Raw genomic sequence first — 22,866 nt, forward strand, 5'->3', positions numbered from 1 at the left:
TAGTCGTTTTATCACCTGTTGTTTTACTTAACATATTTTATTGTCCCTTGAATAACAGTGGTTATGTATGTTTTAACTTTATGTACAATTCAAATTTGATAATCATTTGAGCTTTGTCGCGCCACCTAGAAACGGAAGTAAACAGCCATCAAACTCTCATGGAAAAACTGATCGATTTGAATCCTTCTCTAAGATTGCAAACTGTTTTAGGTTTCCCTACCCGTCCCCTTTGCAGTGGTGACAACAGGAGTTTATATGTAAAACAAACCTCTGATCACTGATGATGTAGACAACTGAAGTGTTCTCAGTAATGGCACATTTTTCATGGACATGAAACAAAGCTTAACCCTTGAACATAATTATGTGTGTTTATCGCACATGTATTTCATAAACATCCATTAATTCGTTTGATAAGCAACGGTTTGCCTTCAAATTGTTTTAGATTACGTAAACAAGCAGATTTTATCTCAATAGTTATTGGAAGACGAATTTTGCCTGTTGAGCACACACAAACACACACGTACACACTTACATATACACACCGCATCTTTCTTTGTCTCAGCCTCTCTCACACGTCCCCACACGTGCGCCTATACCGTTTATTTCATTAAAGACGTTTGGGGAGATAACACCCATCTACTACTGCCCACAATACAGCAGCGCCAACCAACATTTCTATCCTGCTTCTGTAGTACGGCGGAAACATTTTTCTGTCGCGAATTTCGATTCTGTTTATCTCCTATTCGCAAAATGAACTAAAAGCGAACAGGGCAAGCAAGGGAATCGATGTCTATTGTCTACGACAATGATGCCATTTACGTGTGCTTTTTGAAAGCAGGAAGAGGGCAATTGGTACACCCTTTCTAGTTTTTCGAAGATTTTCACATTTATCAGTCTCTCATGTCTCTCTGTTTACGATAATTAATTTCGATTACTCAGCATAAAAAATCAACTGGTGTATAGAAGAACGCAAATGCGAATAAGCTTATATTTCAATCAATCACACTGTAAATAAAACAGTACAAGATTTACACGGTACAGACTTTTTAATTTTGGGGGTTTTAAATATAATCTCAGAAAAGATGAAGTTAATTAAAATTGTGCATTTAATTGAATTGACGTAAGCAAGACGTCACGCATAAGCAAATCATTGCTGCCAAACTTGAAATTGTTTTTGCTGAAATGAAATACAAAACATGTACTCATGGAAGTTGACGAAGACAATATAAACAGCGAGATTTGATTAATAAATATAACCTAGGACAACTAATTTCCAACTGAGAGCGGTTGAGGGTGTTGTTTACAACATAAATTATCCACACTATGCGTAAAGAAATCTGAAAATCACAAATTCTCAGAAAAAGATTACATTTTACTTGTTCGTTGGTTAACGACAAATCCATTTGATACAAATGTGCGTGAGTCCAACTTCCAATGGGATCACTCCTGTATTGCATGATGCTCATGAATTTAATTCGGATTGAGATTTACTGGGGCAACTTACTGATACAAACTTAGTAACTAAAATGCCCACAGTATTCATGAACTTGGATGTTGAACAGACAGTATAAAAAGTTGAACTACAATATGCAAGCGATGTACGTCACAAAAATTACACAGATAGTGAAAACATACGTCCTGTTTATCAAGACGACTTCTTCACACTAGCATGTCAGCGAGATTCGCACAACAAAAGTGTCAGTCCGAAAACAACACAAAGGCATCTCGTAACACATTGATATATTATTGAACACTGTACAGCACGGCCACGGTACTGACTGAGAATAAAGTATACGGCGAACACCCGATTATATCTGGAGTTGCTCTGTTATGGTTCGCACGGTGTGACCGTAAGCACAGTCGCATGTGAACTGATACACGACAAATGCACGACGGCCGCTGTGGCGTACATTAGAAAATTAGGCCCTCAACAGCGGCCGTCGTGAACCGATTCACAAGTGCTTAAGTGACTGTATGTAGCCATTATCTTTGTCCACAAATGAAAGTACCAAAGCATGGTTATTTACTGAGCCCAGTATTCCTTGAACATTCAAGTCTAAAACTCTCTCTTTTTGAACCATAAATTCATTAAAAAGATATCGAAATGGAGATTTATGAAACTTTATGAAACCTTGTACGTCTTTAAAAGGCAGAAATGAAGAAAGTGCGATAATCTACTGCTATTATCAGAGCGTCCATGTATGCGATTCCAACAAACGTACTTGGTTTGTTTGTTTGTTATTATCAAACTGAAAGTTCTCGAATCAGCACGCTATGAGCGCTAGCTTGACTCTTTGTCTCTAGATCTCTGTTTTGATTTTCTACTACAATCATTCATCAAGGGATAGATACACTGAAGATGCTACTCTGCATGAATTAAACGGCTGAGCCGTTGGCATGATGTCCCATAAAGGCAGGAAGGAATACTTCAAATGTAAGATCGACTTTTTCTCAGAGATTTGCACGGGATTGTGCAAATCTCGCAGCTTTCAATTATGTACAGATATACTTACAGTGAAAAGAAAGCTATCATTTTCATTTGAAGACATGGTAAGGGTTCCTCTGAATAAGTTTTATAGAGTTTTCTTTATTCAACGACAGTAACCCGGACTGTTAATAAGTATCTGGAAATATGTCAAAATCTATAAATTGCAATATGTACGGTTTCAAAGTTAAAACTGCGGTACCACAAATATTTGAATCTTACAGTATACCTACAAGGTTTCCACGAATTAAGAATTCTTAACTTAAATATAATTGATGTTAGCACTAGTAAAAGGTAAAAATAGATGAACTCATTCAATATCAATGCAACATTTCGTAACGCATAGAGTGACATTGCAAAAACAAATATAAGTCAACGAATTAAGAGGCATATATGATCTATAAAGTGATGAAATTTCACGTCAAATAAAATAAAATATTAGGCCATTTTCCATTAATCTTAGAAGATTTTTTTAGGCGATTCGGCAGGATTCATCTGCGTTTCGGCTTATAAAAAAACTATATTATGAAAAGTCGTCCATCGAAATTTGCTGTATCAACACACTTAATATAGTGACAGTACCTCTTAAATTGTGGAGAAACAGTTATATTTGATAATTTCATATCGTCTTTTAAAAAATAGCTTTTCTTTTTGCAAAAATTCATGAATTGAAAAATAAACTTAATTTTGTAGATATAAATATTTTGCAGGGAGTAAGTTTCTGGGAGCGCCGCTTAAGAATTTTCCTAAGATTATGGACTCTTCTGTGCAAATAGTCTCTTTACGCTTAGCATTCTTTCAAAGAAGCATTTGGTGCATAGTGCAATTTAGTAAGGGGAAAATTGACATGGATGTGGCAGACAGCGCGTGCCAATATTAGGAACACGCTGTTGGTCAGTTTGTTTGCTGTATTTGGACAGCCTTAATTTCCCATGTAGATTTCACACTGAAACTCAAATCTCGGAACAAACTTTTGACTTGGTCACGATTTCCTCTGCCCTGGACCTTATCCCAATTGCCTTCTTCAAATCACAATTATCTCTCAAGCTTAATTCTAGGAAGCATTTCTTTTATCTTGCACAGTGTCTTTAGAAAGAATTGGAAAGGCCGAATATTTCCCTCAAAAGAGGTGTTGGTCCAATGGTATCCACAATGTGGTCCTGTAGTGTCTGTACGTGTTCAGGCATCATCTGTCGTAGCTCCACTAATCTGGAGATCACTCTGGGAAACATCATGTGGTCACCAGGGTGATTTTGGATCAACTCTGACCTCAAGCAGTCTACCAGGTACTCCTGAAACTTCTCAACCCGATCTCGTTCCGCGAGATCTTCTCTGTCTGTTACACAGTCGAGGGAAGAAAGGTTATTTAAACATTAGAAAGCGGGTTTTCGGTAGTAAGTTAAGTAGATTCCACAGAATATAACGAATGTCTCAAAGAGAGACAACTAGCGACATTGCTCGGGCATAGAGTTTCTCAAAGGAAGCTTGACAAAACATAATTACACATAGCAAAACAAATTAAAGTAGTCCTATTATCACCCTCCACTTTCATCAAAGATTTCCCGGCAACGAACCAAACTTCAATTTGCACTTAAGGGGCGCTGCACCAAACATAGCGTAAAAATCACTTTTTGGCAAATATTCATTCAATTTTTATTGATTTATGAACCGAAGATTAAAATATTGGTTGATTCACCTTTTTGCGTGTCAAGCAGTCATAAGTTGCATGATACAAAAGTATTGATTTATGCAAATGAATGCATATCACCCGATATCCTGGCTTCTCTTTCCTCCCAATTTCAAAATTTCCAAAGAATTTAACTCCACTCTGGCTGGGTCAAATTTTCTGAAATTTTCACATTATGTTCTTTAAATGCTATATTACAAAAAGATATTTTGTTTGACAGTAAAGTTCTTACATTTTGAATAAATGGCATTTTAATTTTGCTTACCATTATTTTAATCACTATTTTTGATTTTTGAGTGTCAGACTTTAAACCCATGCCATTTTAGAATGAGGATCGATAATGCTATACAAAATAGTCATTTTTTTCTACATATCCTCTTCTTGCAAGTGAAATATTACATTTCGGAAAATAGCGTCAAGTATTTGACTTAAATTAATTTTTATCATTAATACCAAAATTGATGTTTTTACCGCAAATATACACCCATTTCATCCTTTGAGTAAACTACTGCTACCATATTAAATTTTGGAGTCTCTGCTTTTTGAAAATATATAGTATGAGGGGGTTTCCTTGTCATCTTTGATGAGAAAAATTGCTTTGAAAAAAAAACTGTGTTGACAATATGCAACTCCACCTTAATTATCGATCTCACCTGGCGACGCAAGAACGAGTGCACACAACAGCGCCACCTCACGTTCAGTCATGTACATCTTGTTGATTTTGTCGTAGAATTTAAATTTAGATTCGAACAGCGGTTGTATTTTCAAAGCCACCAACGTCGCTTCCTTAACGCAAACACCGTGTTCCGGAAACCAGAGCCCGTCGGCAGTATACCTGGTGGCCGCCATAATAAGGTAAACCTCGAAGGCTGCATATTTCAGAAGTGTGACTTGGTCTCCCAGGTTCAGAGCACGGAATTCTGGAAGTGCTGTCTTGGCAAAGCGTGCAAACTTCTCAACGATGTCCGTCGCCCAATTACGAAGTACTGTGCAGATTTCTTTATTGTCAAACATTTCTCTCATTGGACTTATTCGATCCACGATGTACTGAGAACAACAGGGGAAATTGTCCTTCGATTAGGTTACAGTACATTGCAGTCTGTTAGCATTGCAAGAGCATGATACTCGAATTCTGAACATAATATTTAAACAATAACTGTAGTCTAAGCACTCATAAAGGCTGATATGTAAAGTTGTTTGTAGAAATGCTAAAAATTCAAGAAAAAGTTGTTTTACCCCCTTTTTGAGATATAACAAGCAAGACCAAACCAAAATTCAAATATGAATTAGTCGTTTAAATTGATGTTTATACATCATGGCTCCTATACCCACTATTGGATCCGAGATTCAGTTTAAATAAAAAAGTTACCAGATAGGTCAAATTAAACTTGCAGCAGATTTTGGAAAAGTTACCTATCGTCAATGACAAGAAACCTTTTACAATTTAAGGAGTGTAAGCCAGACTGATCAGATCAATTCTGAATGGCTGATAAACTTGAGTACAAACATCTACCCGCAATTCGATTCGTTGTCCATATCTTACTCTTGTTTATCAAATCAAATCAATTAGTATTATTTCAAAAAGTTTCCTCTTCAGCATGTCACAAGGAGGTTAGTCAAAGGTCAAAGATCAAACTTCAATGACTGACTCTTTTGCGAAAAATTGAAGTGAAGGAGGAATGCACATCGGAGACAAATATTAACTCTCAAATTTTTACAATTCTGTACTGATCTAGCGCTAAGTGTCGGGTCACATTTTAAAGCTCTTGGAGTAAGAAATATTTTCATCGTCTATAGTTTTTTTGCAATTCGAAAATTATATTTTTCCCAAGATACACAGAAATGGCGGCCATTTTTATTTTCAAATATCGGTAAATGCTAGGTAATTGTTTCTTTATCACCAAACTTTGCACGGTGACCCCTGGTTTTTATTCTCGATTCGATAAGGGAATGGTCGAAAGTTTCATTGAGGAAAGTTTGAGCAAAAATTTAATGCTTTCACATTCGAGGAGCAATATACCCTAATTTCATAAATACGACAATAAATCCTGATGCTGATCGAAAGCATATTTTGCCGACACCAAAAGAAGTTGCGGAATTTTGAAAAGAATCTCAACCATATTCAAAAATAATATCGGTCTTTTAATTTGCAGGAAAGAGTGAATATACTATACGGTTGTTCCAATAATTTTCCAAGGTACGATTAAAAGTCCCCACTCACATTTTCTCGTATTTGTCTGCTGCTTCTGTATTGCTTGAAAATATCCCTGAAGCAATGATGGATGCTATCAGTGAACTCTCGGAGTTCAGATCTCCGCTTTTCCTCGTAGGTGGCACTATTTGCTTCATGCTGAATCTCCCGGAGGATTTTCAATCGTTCTTCACGAGGCATTCTTCCAAATCTGGACGCTGGTATGTGCAGAGATAATAAAATCTCATGGAAAAACCAATCATGACTGCATACCTTTTTGTCAAGCTCTTAACGAAATAGGCATCAGGAATGTGCCTTCCCATGAAAAACTAACTGTGCATTCTTCCCGGGGCGCATTCAAGTTATTCGATTTTGTGTTTGAAAATCGACATTACAGTTTTGATACACAGAAAACTCTTCAAATTGCAACTTTTTGCCCCATATTATAATTCGGCTTCATGTACCTCAATTTTGTGCTCATTTTTACACACATCGTGTTTCTTTGTTGTTGATTATCTACTCACCTCCAAGTGACATTCCAACGCTGAGGCATTTCTGAAATCGACAGAATTGGCATTTATTCCTGGTGGCCATGTTTATATCACAGGGTACTGTGTTTAGGAAAGGACACGTCCTGTACTGCAATTTCATTCGGTGGGTCCTCCTGAAGAACCCCTGTAAGAACATTAGAGATATGATGAATTTTTTATGCAAATTTGATTGATTTGCCAAGGTTTGAATAAACCCAGTAACCGAGTGTGGTGATGATATTACACAGTCGTTCTAATAAAAAACCAGCAAAGTCGAAATATAATGCGCAAGTAACAGTGCAATGATATCATCCTTGATGAATAGAATCCATGTCACCAATATTCGAAATCACATTACTATATTTCTTTGCATGGGGCTTATTTTTTTAAAGACAAGCATAGCGGTGACTGCTTCCACTACATGTAGGTCATTGAACCTTGTTTGTATACAAGCGAAATTAATATTACATAACACGCAAATCACATCACTTAATTTATCCCGTTAAATTCACACCTTGATGAAAGGTGATGGTATACATCGCAAACGTCCTTGGATACAACTGGAGGACAGTAAGATGATAGTTTGTGGAGTCTTCAAATTACGGCACTTCATGATTATTTATTCGAAATATTTCCAGCAAGGTCAAATGCATTTTAACTGAGAATTATTGTGATGCAAAGACTTGAAAAAAACAGAATTATAAACGAGTACATTTATCGATTACTGAGCAAATCTCTAATTGGGATTGCAATAGCTTGCGTAAAAAGAAATGCCACTTGGTCAACTGTACCTATCAAAGTTTTTGAACATTCAACCATTTGCAAATTTTCATTAAATTGCTACCCTTTTCACCATTAGCTGACCTAAGCAAATCATAAAACGTTATCATGAAAAATGTCGTTTAGTAATCTGTATGTTTTGTGGTTACTGAATGTCGAATGTGAGTCGTAAGTGATTTAATAACTTCCACATGCTAGTCTAAGAGAAAGCAGCTCAGTCTTTGTGATTTCATATCCAAGTCCTACACAAAACTGAGAGGAATACCATGGGTGTGTTTTCTGTAATTATAAAAGCTGGCATCGTCAATTTATTTAGTTGGCGAAGCTCGTGTAATATATGAACAGTGTTACAAAGGACTTTATTGTGGGTATACAAATTTTAATCGTTTTAATAAAATCACACAATAATACTACAATCAAGAACTACACAAATCTGGCACATTCGTTCGATGAAACAATATCAATTTGTTTATTGTTGTAAGAAATGTACATAACATTTATAAAACTAAGTTGCAAGCAGATTATGATCATGACAAACAAAGAGCCCGCAAAATTCAATGATTTTCTTTTCAAGTATACCAACAGCTTTATTAGAATCGATCCGTAGGCAAACTGCGCATATTTATATTGCGTTGTCGGGCGATACGCGGGTACTCGTAAAAATCAGGTATACTGAGAGGGCTGCTATAATATTTCCTGGTTGGAAACACTTACAAACGTTTGATTAACATCCAATAAGAATACTGTTAATTCATGCGAAAATGAAATCAATAGCAAGCCTCATAACTTTCTACTTTCCTATTCGTGGTTCCAATATTTTCAAAAATTAGATCATTCTTCCATTACTGAAATAATTTACGTGAAGTTTTGATACGTGCATTGAGTCCTCTCTAGTTTGTGTATGTGTCTGTCTGTCTGTCTGTCTGTCTGTCTGTCTGTCTGTCTTTCGCAATATGAGCTGCTCACTGTCAATCTCTCTCTCAATCCATCCACCCACCTGCCCGACGCCCATCAACAACTGAACAGTGCCGCCACTTTTATTCTCCATTCTACTTGTCACATAAATGCTATGCATAAATAGACATAATTATGTAAACAGACGCAGACTGTCTACATCAGATAACAAATTGAAGAGTTTCAATTTATAATGACCAATGGAAGCGGTGATATACGAGGGCGCTACCCATAAATACACAAAATGGGTAAGTTCAGAGTTTCCCCGTTTATTACCAAGCTACTACTTTATCCATGGATTCTAGACATATTAATACCAAAGAACAATTTTTCAGTTGATAGAAGAGAGAAATCATGTGATGTAAATCACAATAATTCAGACTTTATTTGGAAACTTTCAACATTCTGGTTAGTGATTGTTCAGATATTTTGCTGTCTGAGCACAATGCTACTTGATTCCTCACCTTACAACCTTCACAAGCATGTACACCATAGTGAAACCCGGATGCTTTGTCACCGCAGACACGGCATTTCATCGGCAAATCCACGTATTCATGCCGCTCCGTGTCAACAAACTCTCCGTTTTCCCTGGAGCCATTGACTGAAATAACAAACACGCAAAAATAAGTCTTGAGATGAAGCAGCCTTATGTCGACAAATACCAGGGACTCAAAAAGTGATTAAAAAGGCTCGTCACAGATAGAGCGTTTTGCTGCTTATTCATGGCCCAGTGTTTATTGTATTATGACATCAAAACTGGTCCAATAATTACATCCATTCCCCGGATCCATTCAATGTAAAACATTACAAGGTCCGTGTGACAGTCATTGTTTACAAAATCAAGTTTGACCATCTTGAACTACTAATAGTAAGTGGTGGTAACAGGTATGTGGAATGGGTAAACGTAACCTGGTGGCATGACACATCCGTCAGGATTGTTCGAACTTGAAGATTGACAAAGTTACGAGTGATGCAATTTGAAGATTCCCTTAACTTATGAAGTTATGATTTGGTATGCTAACGTAGTAGTAGTTGTTGTAGGAGTAGTAGTTTTAAAGGAATATTTATTCAAAGATTTGTCCCTAATCACAAAACGTATTGATAAAAATGTACACTCATTTCACGAAGGACAAAAGTATGAAAAACTGAAATAAACGTTTTGACTATTCAAAAGGGAGCGTGTCATTGGCCAAATTTAGTGAGTAAACAGTGATAAAACTACTATTAAATATGAAATGTCCAGTTTGTTTCATACAGATATTGAGCTTTTACCAATCATTGTCGTTTTTGGAATGATCCTGAACGGAACCGTCTTGCTCGATGTAGCTGTTAGCCTTGGGCAACCAATATATCAAAATATCGCTGTCTATTTGTTTATTCAAGCTTGATGAAAACTCATATTCCTGTCTTCAGGTGATATCTTTTATAAAAATTGTTTACATGCCAATTATGTTATTTTTAGAAACGTGCGTTACTTCCATTTATTATGTGGTCGATGCCCTAGATTTCGCAGCCATCATACTGAAAGTAAAGAAAATCGTAGGCAGTCACATCTCAGAAATCTGTCTGGTGTGACAGACTGGGCATGCTGAGATAACAGTTATCAAACAAACTGCAGCATTGTAACCGTGTTTACACAGTGGTGATGGATTCAAGTAAACAAATTGTTGAATACTGATGTGAATGTATATCTACCAGCAATTATTTTTGATAATTGTTTACGCGAAGCACACGATGACTGTGACTAAGATTACAGCTCTCTATGTGACTGTGAACGAACTAATAAGACGCACTGATGTCAGGAAATAAACGATAATAAATAAACAAACCAAGCATACATAGACGAATTACACAAGACTATGTAAAATAAATATGGGGATCAGTTTGTTATCAGGATACCGCAGACACCGATAAATGTCAAAATGTCACCCAACACCAACTTCTACAAGTTGACGAGCACACCATCGTTGGACCTAAATAAGTAAATATGAACGTATTTTCAATTTGTCTCCCTTCTCCTGATTATGGCAAAATACTCTTGTGAGCCCGCCTGTTTTACAGCGTAATACTGTTGATAGAGCTTAAATATTTCCTTTAGATTTATGATGTTTACGTTATTTTATTGTCGTACAAAATGAGTGGTGTATACCTGTAATTAGATGTATATATAGATTCTGTGTCATGTTAGGCAATAGCCGACCATTTCACCGTATTCTCTTTCAGCTGATTTGTTTCTCTGGATCTGTCGTCCTTTGTCTGCTTGTGTATCTGTCTGGTTGCATCTCTGTCTCCGACATGGAACCCAAAGTCAAACTCAAGTTACAACCCTTGAGATTGTAATGCATTGCACCATATATTTGAATCTCAAATAATAGAATCTGGGCATTCTGTCCAACCTCGACCAGACTCTATACTAACAACAGAATGCTTTTTTGACTTTTCTGCAAATCTTAAACTCCAATCCAAAACTGACTTCTTGTTTGGCTGTGCGGTCACTCAAAGAAGGGTAATCCTAACACCTAAGATAATGTCGATGGTGATTTTCGCTGGGTTTTTCAGTTGTTGATGTCACGATTGTGTAAGCGACATTTCAAGTTGTATTACCCTACATGACCTGCCTAGACACAGTAATGGTCAAAATGCTTACTTTCATCAACCATAAAATCAAGTTCTTTCATATACGAGTAACGAGGTATATGTAGTACAACTTATTCTCTGACTTGTTCGCCCACACGATGTCACAGGAACTCAGTCAACATACTTCGACCTTGACAATGGCTTCAGTAGACGTCTCATAACTTTCTGCTCTTCGTATTTCATCAAAAAATGTAGAAAACAGTTTAACATACGAAAACCCTGCTTTGCTAAAACATGATAAAAATTTTCCTAAGTACCATCGTACTTTTATAACTTTTTCACCATCGTCTACATTGTCGATAAAATCGTTGCTTTTTTCTGTACTTAAGTATGACTTTCTTGTTCCACTTTGAAGTAAGAAATTGAAAAAACGAACTATTATTTGGATTCAATACTCAAGCTTTTGATTGGAAAACACTGTAACTCCGAACTCTGATCAAATTTGGGCCATTCATAAATCTCATCTCTGTACAAAGGCCTCGGTAATCCGTAACGCAAAAAAATAGACATCAAGCCTTTATTATCCTTGACATATACTTTGGCGAAAGGTAGCTGAAATGTTTGTTTTCTGTCATCCCATCGTTTTTCATTTCATCCGCTCGAGAATATCAAGGCCTTGGAATTCTTCCGTGTGTTTATTTGAAGACAACATAGCTATTTTGCAACAAACTTCATGTCAGCTTGATTTTCGCTAAACTTTGTCATCCTGAAAACTCGTGTTTAATTATCACAAACATAGAAGAAAAACGAGCAAAATAAGCAGCACGTATCATTTACTTGACGGGCTCTAAATGTATGATGATTTACAATAGCAATTTATCGACACTGTTTAATGAATTTAATGGATTGTACAGTAGTCTCGTAAAAAGAGATTGAACACTTCAGCTGATTTATTTACATAACTCTGCACATCCTTATAGCTCAAGAGATCACTTTCTGTAAATTTGTTTCAATTTATTCTCACTTCCTTAAATCATTTCGTCTATACATTCTAGGTTCTCTTAACTGTTGGTATGACATTGGTTATCCAGCGCCATTTCCAGAAGACGATGTTTAGTATCGCTATACTCTGTCCTTTTGTATACTTTGTAAATTAAAATCATTGAAGTGTCTGATTTGATCGGTTAAGGATCAGTAAGTCATACTTCATTTGTGTTCTCCAAGTCTAGGCAAGCGTAATACAGTGTCGAATGAAATGTACAATGACGGCCATATTTCAGGATACACTTGACATAGTATTTGTACACTCAGTCAAATTAACTATGTTGATCTTGTACAAGCATAATATGATAACAAGATACAAGCTTCTGTGCATGACAATTAAAACGAGCAATTCGTGAAATTATGTCACAATGATAGACATGAGATTTTTCACGAAATATACTATGATTGGCTTTCCTTTGTCAATACTTTACTTCGTCCTTTCACACTTGTACACGTGAATAAGAACTAATGAATCTTTATACCGCAATGTGAATCATGACGTCAATTGTGTGTCAAGTTCATGTCAATTAGGAAAAATAGAATATATTAAAATGCACGGCCCGGGCGTTCTGACCTATATTGACACAACTGACGTACAATCCATGAAACTTATTTGATTACAACATATTTTAAGAGATATTTGTTAAGTAAAGTCAAGTTCATGATCATTCATTGACGTTGAACGAAACACTAACTTCTACAGCAAAATATATTTTGCAAAGACAGGTTATGCCTTTTCAATTTGGTCATTTCTAGGTCGAAATTTTAATTTATACACAAGACTTCCGCCGCATCGACTGTTCTATACTTGTACACTGAGAATCAGCCAGACAATCACTGAGAATCAGCCAGACAATCACCGAGAATAACATTTCTTTATGAACACAGATGTATCTCGATGACAACGCTTTAAACAAAAGAAATACAGACTAAACAGACCCCTTCGGTATCCAGGAAAAAAAATGGTATGCAGAAAAATAACTGTATTTGAAGCCGCTTTGAGGACCCTGACTCGAAATAAGCTCAATGACAGTCGATAATAGTACCCGTCACAAAACCTTTCCGAGGGGAAGACAGTTAAATGATAATGGATAGAGACTATGATGATGTTTATATTACAATGATGATCACGAAAGCATTGTAATGATAATGGTGGTGGTGGTGGTGTTTACACAAAATGACATTCTATGACGGTTGTCTATCTGACAAGAATCTCACTTCACCAGACGTGCATGGTATCGCCAAAAGCCGAAGTACGCATGGAGTACATGCACATTTACGTTAGTCTACAAGTCCAATATTGTACTGTAATATCTATTTAATCGTTAATTGTACCTTACTTTTCTCTCTGATAGTGCCTGTGGTGTACTGAATAAATAAATAAATAAATGAATAAATATATAAATAAACTCTTCCCCCAGGCTTTACATATAAAAGCATGCATCTCAAAGGTCAGGAGTATCTCTACTTCAGTATTTTCTGAGCCAAGGCGATTTCTTCCTATTTCAAAACTGTAACTTTGAGTAGCACGCGGCCAGCTTTATTCTACCCCCCCCCCAAAGTGAACCTGTGTCAAGCTATAAACGGAAAAGATTCGGTCACATGCGGGTATCCATGTAAATATCCCCAGTGTGACTAATTTAGTATCATCGTAGTGGGATGGTTGATGGAGACGTAACCATACGTAGATAGCTGCGGGTAATTTAACATGCACCGATAAAGGTTACTATTTAAAACACTCAGCGCGCGTGTAAATAAAAACAAAGACAACAACCCGTGATGTTTGAAGTGGAGCTTCAGGGCGGCCAGTTGTGAGAGAAAAAATTGTCCTCTTCGATCATATATTTCGGTATTGCATGATACAAAAGGAATAAATATTTAAATATATTGATAGACTCAAGCGCAGCGTTAGGAGATAGTTGGACAACCCCTGTTTTATGATGTTGGTTGTACACTCACACCTGTCTTTCGAATCAGCGCATGGTCAATCCAGCGGTAACTTTACGAATAAACCAATAAGAGGGTTTCAAAGCGTCAAATTAGGGCGAAAACTCACGGGGCGTCATCATAGTGTAAAGTTACATTACATTTACATTTACAACAGGACTACAAACCATAAATTCCAGGCCTATTCAAAATCAGAAATAATTTTGTAAGTTTATATTCTCTGCCATATTTGCATGTTTTGAAAGGGCTTTGTGTGCTCGGATAGTTGAGCGAGAACGCATAGCTAACGTCAGGGGTAATCTCACGTTACACTGTACACATTGGATAAATCTGTGATTTTATAAGGTTATTTAATATGTATTGTATTGTATTGTATTGTATTGTATTGTGTTGTATCGTATTGTATTGTATTGTATTGTATTGTATTGTATAGTGTAGTGTAGTGTAGTGTAGTGTAGTGTAGTGTAGTGTAGTGTAGTGTAGTGTAGTGTAGTGTAGTGTAGTGTAGTGTAGTGTAGTGTAGTGTAGTGTAGTGTTGTGTAGTGTAGTGTAGTGTAGTGTAGTGTAGTGTAGTGTAGTGTAGTGTAGTGTAGTGTAGTGTAGTGTAGTGTAGTGTAGTGTAGTGTAGTGTAGTGTAGTGTTGTGTAGTGTTGTGTAGTGTAGTGTAGTGTAGTGTAGTGTAGTGTAGTGTAGTGTAGTGTAGTGTAGTGTAGTGTAGTGTAGTGTAGTGTAGTGTAGTGTAGTGTAGTGTAGTGTAGTGTAGTAGTGTTGGTAGTGTTGTGTAGTGTGTGTAGTGTAGTGTAGTGTAGTGTAGTGTAGTGTAGTGTAGTGTAGTGTAGTGTAGTGTAGTGTAGTGTAGTGTAGTGTAGTGTATACAATAATTATATTCTTCATCTCCTGATCAATGCAATGTATGAAACCTAAATTACGAATAATTTACTTTAATGTGTGTGTGTACATTCATTGGTAGACAGATAGATAGATAGATAGATAGATAGATAGATAGATAGATAGATAGATAGATAGGTGTGTAGGTAGGTAGGTACGTAGAGAGATATATATAGATGCATACATACGTACACACATTCACACATACATACAATATATACATATACACATACATACACATACATAGATAATACTATACATACATACATACATACATACATACATACATACATACATACATACATACATACATACATACATACATACATACATACATACATACGTATCAAATAGCATTTCCAATATCACATATTGCACTGAGCTCATATACTGAGTAATAGCTCAGTTCTACGACTCGGGTGCCCTATTTTAACAATGTCGTGGCACACTTTCATTTAACATGATTTATTTCAGGAGCAACGATCTCGACGTCTTGGTTACAGAAGGGGCCAACGATGTCATTTTCTGTAGAACAAAGTGCACACAAGACCGATGACTGGGTGTGCTTACAAACCTCCTGCTACGTAGTTGTATGTATGACCCCGGGGATAATAAACGCGATACCGTACTTCTAAAAGTGCAATTCTACACAGACGTAGAGACAGATACGATATACGCCACATAAACATAATGACTTTGTTTTTGTTCACCGACTACGATGACCCTATCCACAACACGTGGACATCATCATTCTCAACCATAACTATATAATCAACGCCAGTACAGCGCGTGTGCATGTATGATGATAAAGCACTGCGTAAACACTGGTCTCACCTTGCTCGTCGTTCTCTAAATTTTCCATGGTGAATTTGGCTGCGCCTCTTTTTCCTTATCAGTACGGGTTATCTTTCGGACTTTCCACTCACTTCTCGGCTGAAAACAGCCACCGGGCCAGAGGTCCAGTTATTTTCTATCCCTCTCGTAATCGTGACTCAATCTGTTTTCGCGTGTTCGGCGAAGTGTAAGCTACGTTTGTGTTACCATTAGTGATTATTAAGATGATGGTAGATCCAAAAACAGGGAACGCGATATATTGTAAGGGTACTTAATCTGCATATTCGCTCGTATCGTGTCACAACCGGCGACAGAGTCAGTGAATTGGGGAATATCCCTAACTTGTTCAACTCCCACTTGTCCTGACGAAAGAACTGTTCATCCACAGAGCAAAAACACTGAAAGTTGGCTGTGTCCGTCTCAACGTTGCTTGCCAAAGAATCCCTAAACTACGGCTTGGATTGGTTCACTTCCGCAAAGATGGTTGGCCCAAGTGTTAGAAAATGTTTAACAGACGTCAGACATGCGCGAATGTGGACGACGGACTCTGTAACGCTGTGGAACTGATGTCTTCAACCAGCCGAGCTCGAGTCCAACTTAAATTTCCCGCTCTGTCGAGAGACAGAGAGGCGGAAGCCACAATTGACCAAGACGAGGCAGTGCACAGTTAGTTTCCATAGAAATTTCCTTCATTGAATCGGCTGAAATAGTCGTCGGCCGTGATTCATTACAGAACTTCACGATTGCCTAAGCTGGTCAATGATAAACTATATGCTTGTCGAACTTAGAAATCAGTCATTATTTATTACCCTATACAGCGCCTCCAAGTGTTGGTGCCTTCCCATTTTTGCGTGAATGTCTGGTCACGATCGACACATGAAGCAATTCGTAAGTTAAAATATGCATGTGATGAACACAGAAGTTAAATTATTTTCCATGAAATCATGTCCAATTATACTTTGAAGTGAGAACAACATTTCGCCTATTCTAATTTGAATTGCAAATGAGTGAGACATGTTAGACCGTCAGCGAAAGTAGACCGTCAGCGAAAGTAGACCGTCAGCAAGGAAAGGAAAGTTTCAAAATTTCAGTGACGACGGCTACATTTTTCGAATTCCAATTCCAAAGGCGAAATGCACAAAGTTTAAAAATGATTTCTCAAAGATTGCCAGTACAGTGATCAATCACAATTTGAAGTATTTAACTCCATTCGAAGAAAAGCATCCGGCGTCACAACATAGACCTAAATTTGAAAATTCATACGTTACAGCAGTGTTGATATCAATATGAGAGGCGCTATATATCTTAACATTTTTAATTTTTTGTAATTACAATTAAGCCACAACAAGAGACTGAAATGCGCCTTTGTATTAAATTTCGAGAAATCCGATGAACATTCTGTTCCCTGAAGATTCACAGTGTGGGAAAGAGATACAGCGCAGTTATCGTCAAATTACGTAAACCTTTCCAACGATGGTCCCCTATTGGGTTCAAGTCCAAGCTTATGCGGAGTTCCAGTTGAAGGCTTCTAAAACGTGACATTGAAGTTACCTCTCGAAAAAAAATCAGTTTTAAGGATGGCGACATTCCCCTGCTACGAGAAGAAAGAATGAAAACGACATTTCCATCTCTACATCTAATTTTAATGAGATGGGTCTTTCTTGAACACAATCACGAGATCCAGAATCTCTGAGAAGCGAACTAATCAAGGCAAAATGTATAGCTTTTACTCATTGCTGTAAGTCTGAGTGGCGGTCTAACTATTCAGACCTGAAACCTACAAATGTGTTTCTTACAGTTCAGATGTCGAGTTTTGGCTTTTGGGTGTGTACAAAATGAAATTTCCTGCTCCAGGGAATTGGGCGCGCAACGATCGAATGAAAAAGAGATAGGGCAAGATTCTATGCGAAGCTTACAACGAACCAACAGAGTAGAACGAAAAGATGAAAGGAAAGATATGCTAATTGAATCGTCTCTTCGTGTCACTGCTGCGCAATATTGTGTTTAGAATATCCGTACAATAATTAATGATTGAGGTACTTAAACTTCGTCTCTTTTTTGTATGCATGGTCATTGGTAAGAATTGTGATAAAACAATGCAAATTCGGTTATTGACTCGATGTTGTGAATATATGAATACAAATACGAAACCATTACTCTACTTTGTGAAGATGTAATATATTTGTTGTGATAGTACATGTACATGTAAGCCATAACTATAAATATTTGTCAGCTAGTATCAGTGGCTTATCTAGAATCAGTTACCGGTTTTACACGGCGTACCTTTTGAACTCTCTGCCTTTTAACACAAAGACGGGCGATGTCCTATAAAGTGCCGTAGACCTGATTTAAATTAGGTTAGTACGATCAAAGGGGACAGGTACTCATTGATGTTTGATACATTTATTGAAATTCCCTGCACAACATATATTTTAGACGACATAGGACGTTTTCATTGCGCGTATAAAATATGAAACGCTAGCATGGTGATGCAATAAATAAATCGCAGTCCCTCCACTCACGGAGGGATTGTGTTTATATGTATACTATCCATTCATTGGTACAAAATACGATAACTCGGGCCTTTGATATTCATCCGCAAGAAAATTACTTCTGAAGTTGTCAATCACCACGGGTTATCTTGTAAGCACCATTTTATAGTATAAACACGATTGGAACTAATTTGGGATGATTGGATTTTTATATTTTTCAAATTTCTTAAAAGTGTTTGGTGCCATATAGCTGAATGTTTCAATATTGCAAATTACTCATAAAAACAAGTGTGTAATGTAAAAAGAAAAGCAGATGAGATTATATTTGTAGATTAAATCGGCATTACTTCACTATTCAATTATCCCAAATTAGTTCCAATCGTGTTTGTAACTTATTCAATTGCCAATCAACTAGGGTTATAGCTCCATATTAACTTATTAAATAACTAATCACCAGGTGTTATCTGTTAAAGCTTCATATAATAATGTAATATTTTAAATTGCCAATCACCAATATCTGTTAAGGTAGTTTGCACCCCGAAGTTGAAGGACGATTCTCTTACAATTTTAAGAATAAAACTCCTGGGTCACCGTGCAACGCTTAGAAATAGAGAAACAAATTACCTAACATTTTACCTAACATTTCTCGATATTTACAATTCAAAATGGTCTCTCGTGGGGAAAAATTGCATTTTTGATTTTCGAAAAACTAAGACGGTGAAAATTTCCTTACTCCAAAAGCTTTAAAGTAAGCCCGCACATGAGGTACATCAGAAAAGAATTTGAATTTTATAGTTCTAATATCTGTCCACTGCGGCGCAGTCTGCCTTATAAAACTTCATGTAATAAAGAAACTTTGGATCTGTTTTTCATTATTTGTTCTCTTTTCTCAATTCAGTTTCTTGTAAAACATATCGAAATATCACCAAATTCATTTGACGTCATTGTTAAAGTGTATACTTTACACAGTGATTTGCGTTGGCCACGCTTTGGTATTTAAGCGACTCTGACAAGGCCAGGTCAATTATTTCAGCAAACTCTGACAAAGCTGGGCCAATACTTGATATTTCAGCAAACTGGCAAGGTTAACTTGATGGTATTTCAGCAAACTCTGACAAGGCCGGACCAATACTTGGTATTTCAGCAAACTCTGACAAGAAGAATAAGAAAACGCTGATGAAAATACTTAAAAACAATTAGAAAATGAAAATTGTTATCCCTGTACATAAAGCTTCTAACTGGCGTGTAGCCAATTAAGCATTGCCATTGCTGTCAGAACCTGTATTTTGTATCGTTTACTGAGGATTCTATTTTGCTGAAACATTTGAAAAAATGAAATATTTCTTTTTTTACTGGATACTTGAACTGCATCAAAAAATTTTGGCAAAAAACTACCCGTCACGTCGTCTCTTGAAAGGATTATAGAACTAACTTGCCTTTGTCATGGATTGTCAAGGATAACTCTTTTAGATCTTTCAGCTACATTTGATACTATAGATCATAGCATTCTCCTACAGCGACTTTAACACACTTTTGGAATAACCAGATCAGCTCTGTCTTGGTTCGAGTCTTATCTTTCTTTTTGAGATCTGATTCGTCCACTCTCTCATTTGGAGTTCCTCAAGGTTCAGTACTTGGACCTGTCTTGTTCGTTATGTATACAGAACCTCTCTTTGAAATTGTCAGAAATCATGGAATTCAACACCATGCTTTTGCAGATGATAACCAATTATTTAAAGTTAACACAATTGATCTCATTCAGGCTTCAATTGATGCTGTGTAAACTGATATTACTGATGTCACAACTTGGATGACCCATAACAAACTGATATTACTGATGTCACAACTTGGATGACCCATAACAAACTGATATTACTGATGTCACAACTTGGATGACCCATAACAAACTTCCACAAAACTGAAGCAATGATGGTCATATCACCAAGATTATCTTCACAATAGCTCCCGACTGCTATGCATGTTGGGAATTCCCGTGTACAGTTGGTTAGCAATGTCAAAAACCTTGGTGTCACACTTCATTGTCACTTAAATATGTCACTTTATGTCTAAAATGTTTGCAGAGTAGCCTACACCCAGCTCAGATAGATTAGTTTCATACTTCATTTACTCACCATTGAAGCCACAAAAACTTTAATTGGCGGACTTGTACTCTCTCGGTTAGACTGCTGTAATTCACTTTTATCTGGTTGTCCCAAGCATTTACTTCATAAGTTACAGAGAGTGCAAAATGCTGCTGCACGACTTGTATACAGAGTCAAAAATCAGACTCTGTCGAACCTCTTCTGTGTTCACTTCACTGGTTACCAATCACATCTCGTAAACAATATAAGCTTTCAATAACCTGTTTCAGTTCAATTACTGGCTCGGGACCACTATATCTAACATATCTTCTTCAATAGTACTGCCCCTCTAGACAACTTCGTTACTCTTCTGATAAACGAATGCTAAAAGTGCCACGTACTGTCACGAAAAGCTTCGGTGAAAGATAGTTTTCCTATACGGGTCCTGCACAGTTTGGAATAGTCTACTCGCCAATCTTCGTCACAGTCTACTCGCCAATCTTCGTCACAGTCTACACGCCAATCTTCGTCACAGTCTACACGCCAATCTTCGTCATAGTCTACACGCCAATCTTCGTCACAGTCTACTCGCCAATCTTCGTCACAGTCTACTCACCAATCTTCGTCACAGTCTACTCGCCAATCTTCGTCACAGTCTACTCGCCAATCTTCGTCACAGTCTACTCGCCAATCTTGGTCACATCCAATTATTGGTCTCTTTTCGTCCTGCTCTTAAAACACACTTATTCAAGTCTTAGTTTTTTTATGGACGAGCTCTGACTACATGGACTCAAAATGTATCTTTTCTCTTACTCTGCGCCTAGAACTCAGCGAGAATATGCGCATTATAAACCTTCTTTATTACTATTACAGTTTTTTTACTTGTTTGTTAAAGTATCATTTTTTCTTTCATAACAAATCACACAAAGCCACCTTGTCTCGCGTACATGGTCGTTCACTCGTTCAGATAAACCGAAACCATGACTGTCAAATGAGTACAGAACATTGTTTTCATCGCGTAAAATCATTCTTTTTTCCCGACCCAAATGAACAAAAGTGCAGTTATTATGCAAGCTTGCATTTTGATTTTTCCTATGTTGAAATTTAAAAAATCATATGATATTTTTCGTTTTAAAACGTGCTGAGAGTTACAGTTGCTATTTGGCCACATATTAATATGAAATCCACTTATTAATATGAAATCCACATATTAATATGAAATCCATGTATTAATATGAAATCCACGTATCAACTGCTGTTCGATGCATTCAAACGGGACAGTCTGCGTTCTCAACATGTATGATAGAAATGAAATTGTTATGTGCAGTATTCATAGGATAATTTTGAGAAACATTGTCACTATTATAGGAAACTATTTTACAAGATAACGAAAAAAACTCCCTTCCCGTCTGTCTGTCTGTCTGTCTGTCTGCTGTCTGTCTGTCTGTCTGCTCTCTCTCTCTCTCTCTCTCTCTCTCTCTCTCTCTCTCTCTCTCTCCTCTCTCTCTCTCTCTCTCTCTCTCTCTCTCTCTCTCTCTCTCTCTCAAACACACACACTGGTTGCGTGGCTTGCGGTAAATGTTTTAGCGTTGCTATGTCAAGACCCGAACACATGCCAAATGTAGTAAATGGGTCACTTTTCATTTTATTTACTACAAATAAATAAAATTCGTATAGTGAAGTGAGTCACAATTTCAAACCCAAATAATATTTTTGACGGAAGTCTGAATTTTTGATCCGAGGTAAAGCCTATCAAATGACAGATAGATATCATAGCATTATTATTGATTTTTCTCCTGGCATCGTAACTTTGTGCAAATACCACAAGGTAATATACAAGTATGTGTGGTTTCGATTGCTTGCTGTTTCCTGATTCCTGAGCATTGCTGTTATACAATGTATCGACGAAGAGTATGTCATGCCACGTCAGACACTAGACATACGATACAGGACTGGTGTTATCTATCATTAGATCATTGAAAAAGTGAATCTGACCAAAATTTACTGGCGCTAGCGGCAGCTTTCCATGTTTACAATGTTTGTACCTAAAGGACTATATAAATCCGAATCCAGATTGATAAATGCTAGTAATCTATGTCGGTTCTTGTCCATACTTGTCAGCCATAATGTAGCAAACTATTGTATTTTATGTGCAAGTTCCCCATAAGCTCACCGATATGCAACACTCATCATATACCGGTACTCTTCAGCCACGGTCCAATAACATTGCTAGTACATTCAACACCAGTGTTTGCTGAGTTTTGTAATTTCTGCCTTACCACACTCCTTGAGTGTGTTGTTGAGCAATAAAGTAAAGTAAAGTAAAGTATTCAACACACACAAGAGTGGGTTGCAAAATAAGACAAACCCGACGGA

At 37.0% G+C, this 22,866-nt stretch overlaps 1 protein-coding gene across 1 annotated transcript; it reads right to left on the reverse strand.

The window, feature by feature from the left end:
• Positions 1 to 1,027: 1,027 nt before the first annotated feature.
• On the reverse strand, positions 1,028 to 16,698 carry LOC139120837 (peroxisome proliferator-activated receptor alpha-like). The gene is made up of 6 exons (XM_070685429.1): positions 15,918 to 16,698; positions 9,092 to 9,228; positions 6,888 to 7,038; positions 6,394 to 6,581; positions 4,826 to 5,219; positions 1,028 to 3,821 (listed from the first exon to the last, which is right to left on the reverse strand). The coding sequence occupies exons 1-6, from the start codon at positions 15,943 to 15,945 to the stop codon at positions 3,574 to 3,576; spliced, it is 1,146 nt and encodes a 381-aa protein (XP_070541530.1). The 5' UTR covers positions 15,946 to 16,698; the 3' UTR covers positions 1,028 to 3,573.
• Between the last annotated feature and the right edge of the window lie 6,168 nt (positions 16,699 to 22,866).

This window comes from Ptychodera flava, chromosome 20 (genome assembly GCF_041260155.1).
Source record: "Ptychodera flava strain L36383 chromosome 20, AS_Pfla_20210202, whole genome shotgun sequence".
NCBI lineage: Eukaryota > Metazoa > Hemichordata > Enteropneusta > Ptychoderidae > Ptychodera > Ptychodera flava.

Bases quoted from the DNA above. Each gene is read 5' to 3' on its own strand.
- LOC139120837 (XM_070685429.1), bottom strand. From the start codon at position 15,945: ATGGAAAATTTAGAGAACGACGAGCAAG. The intron at 7,039-9,091 runs GTGAGGAATCAA...ATGTTCTTACAG, and splicing joins ATGCTTGTGAAGGTTGTAAG to GGGTTCTTCAGGAGGACCCA. The intron at 6,582-6,887 runs GTGAGTAGATAA...TGCACATACCAG, and splicing joins CGTTGGAATGTCACTTGGAG to CGTCCAGATTTGGAAGAATG.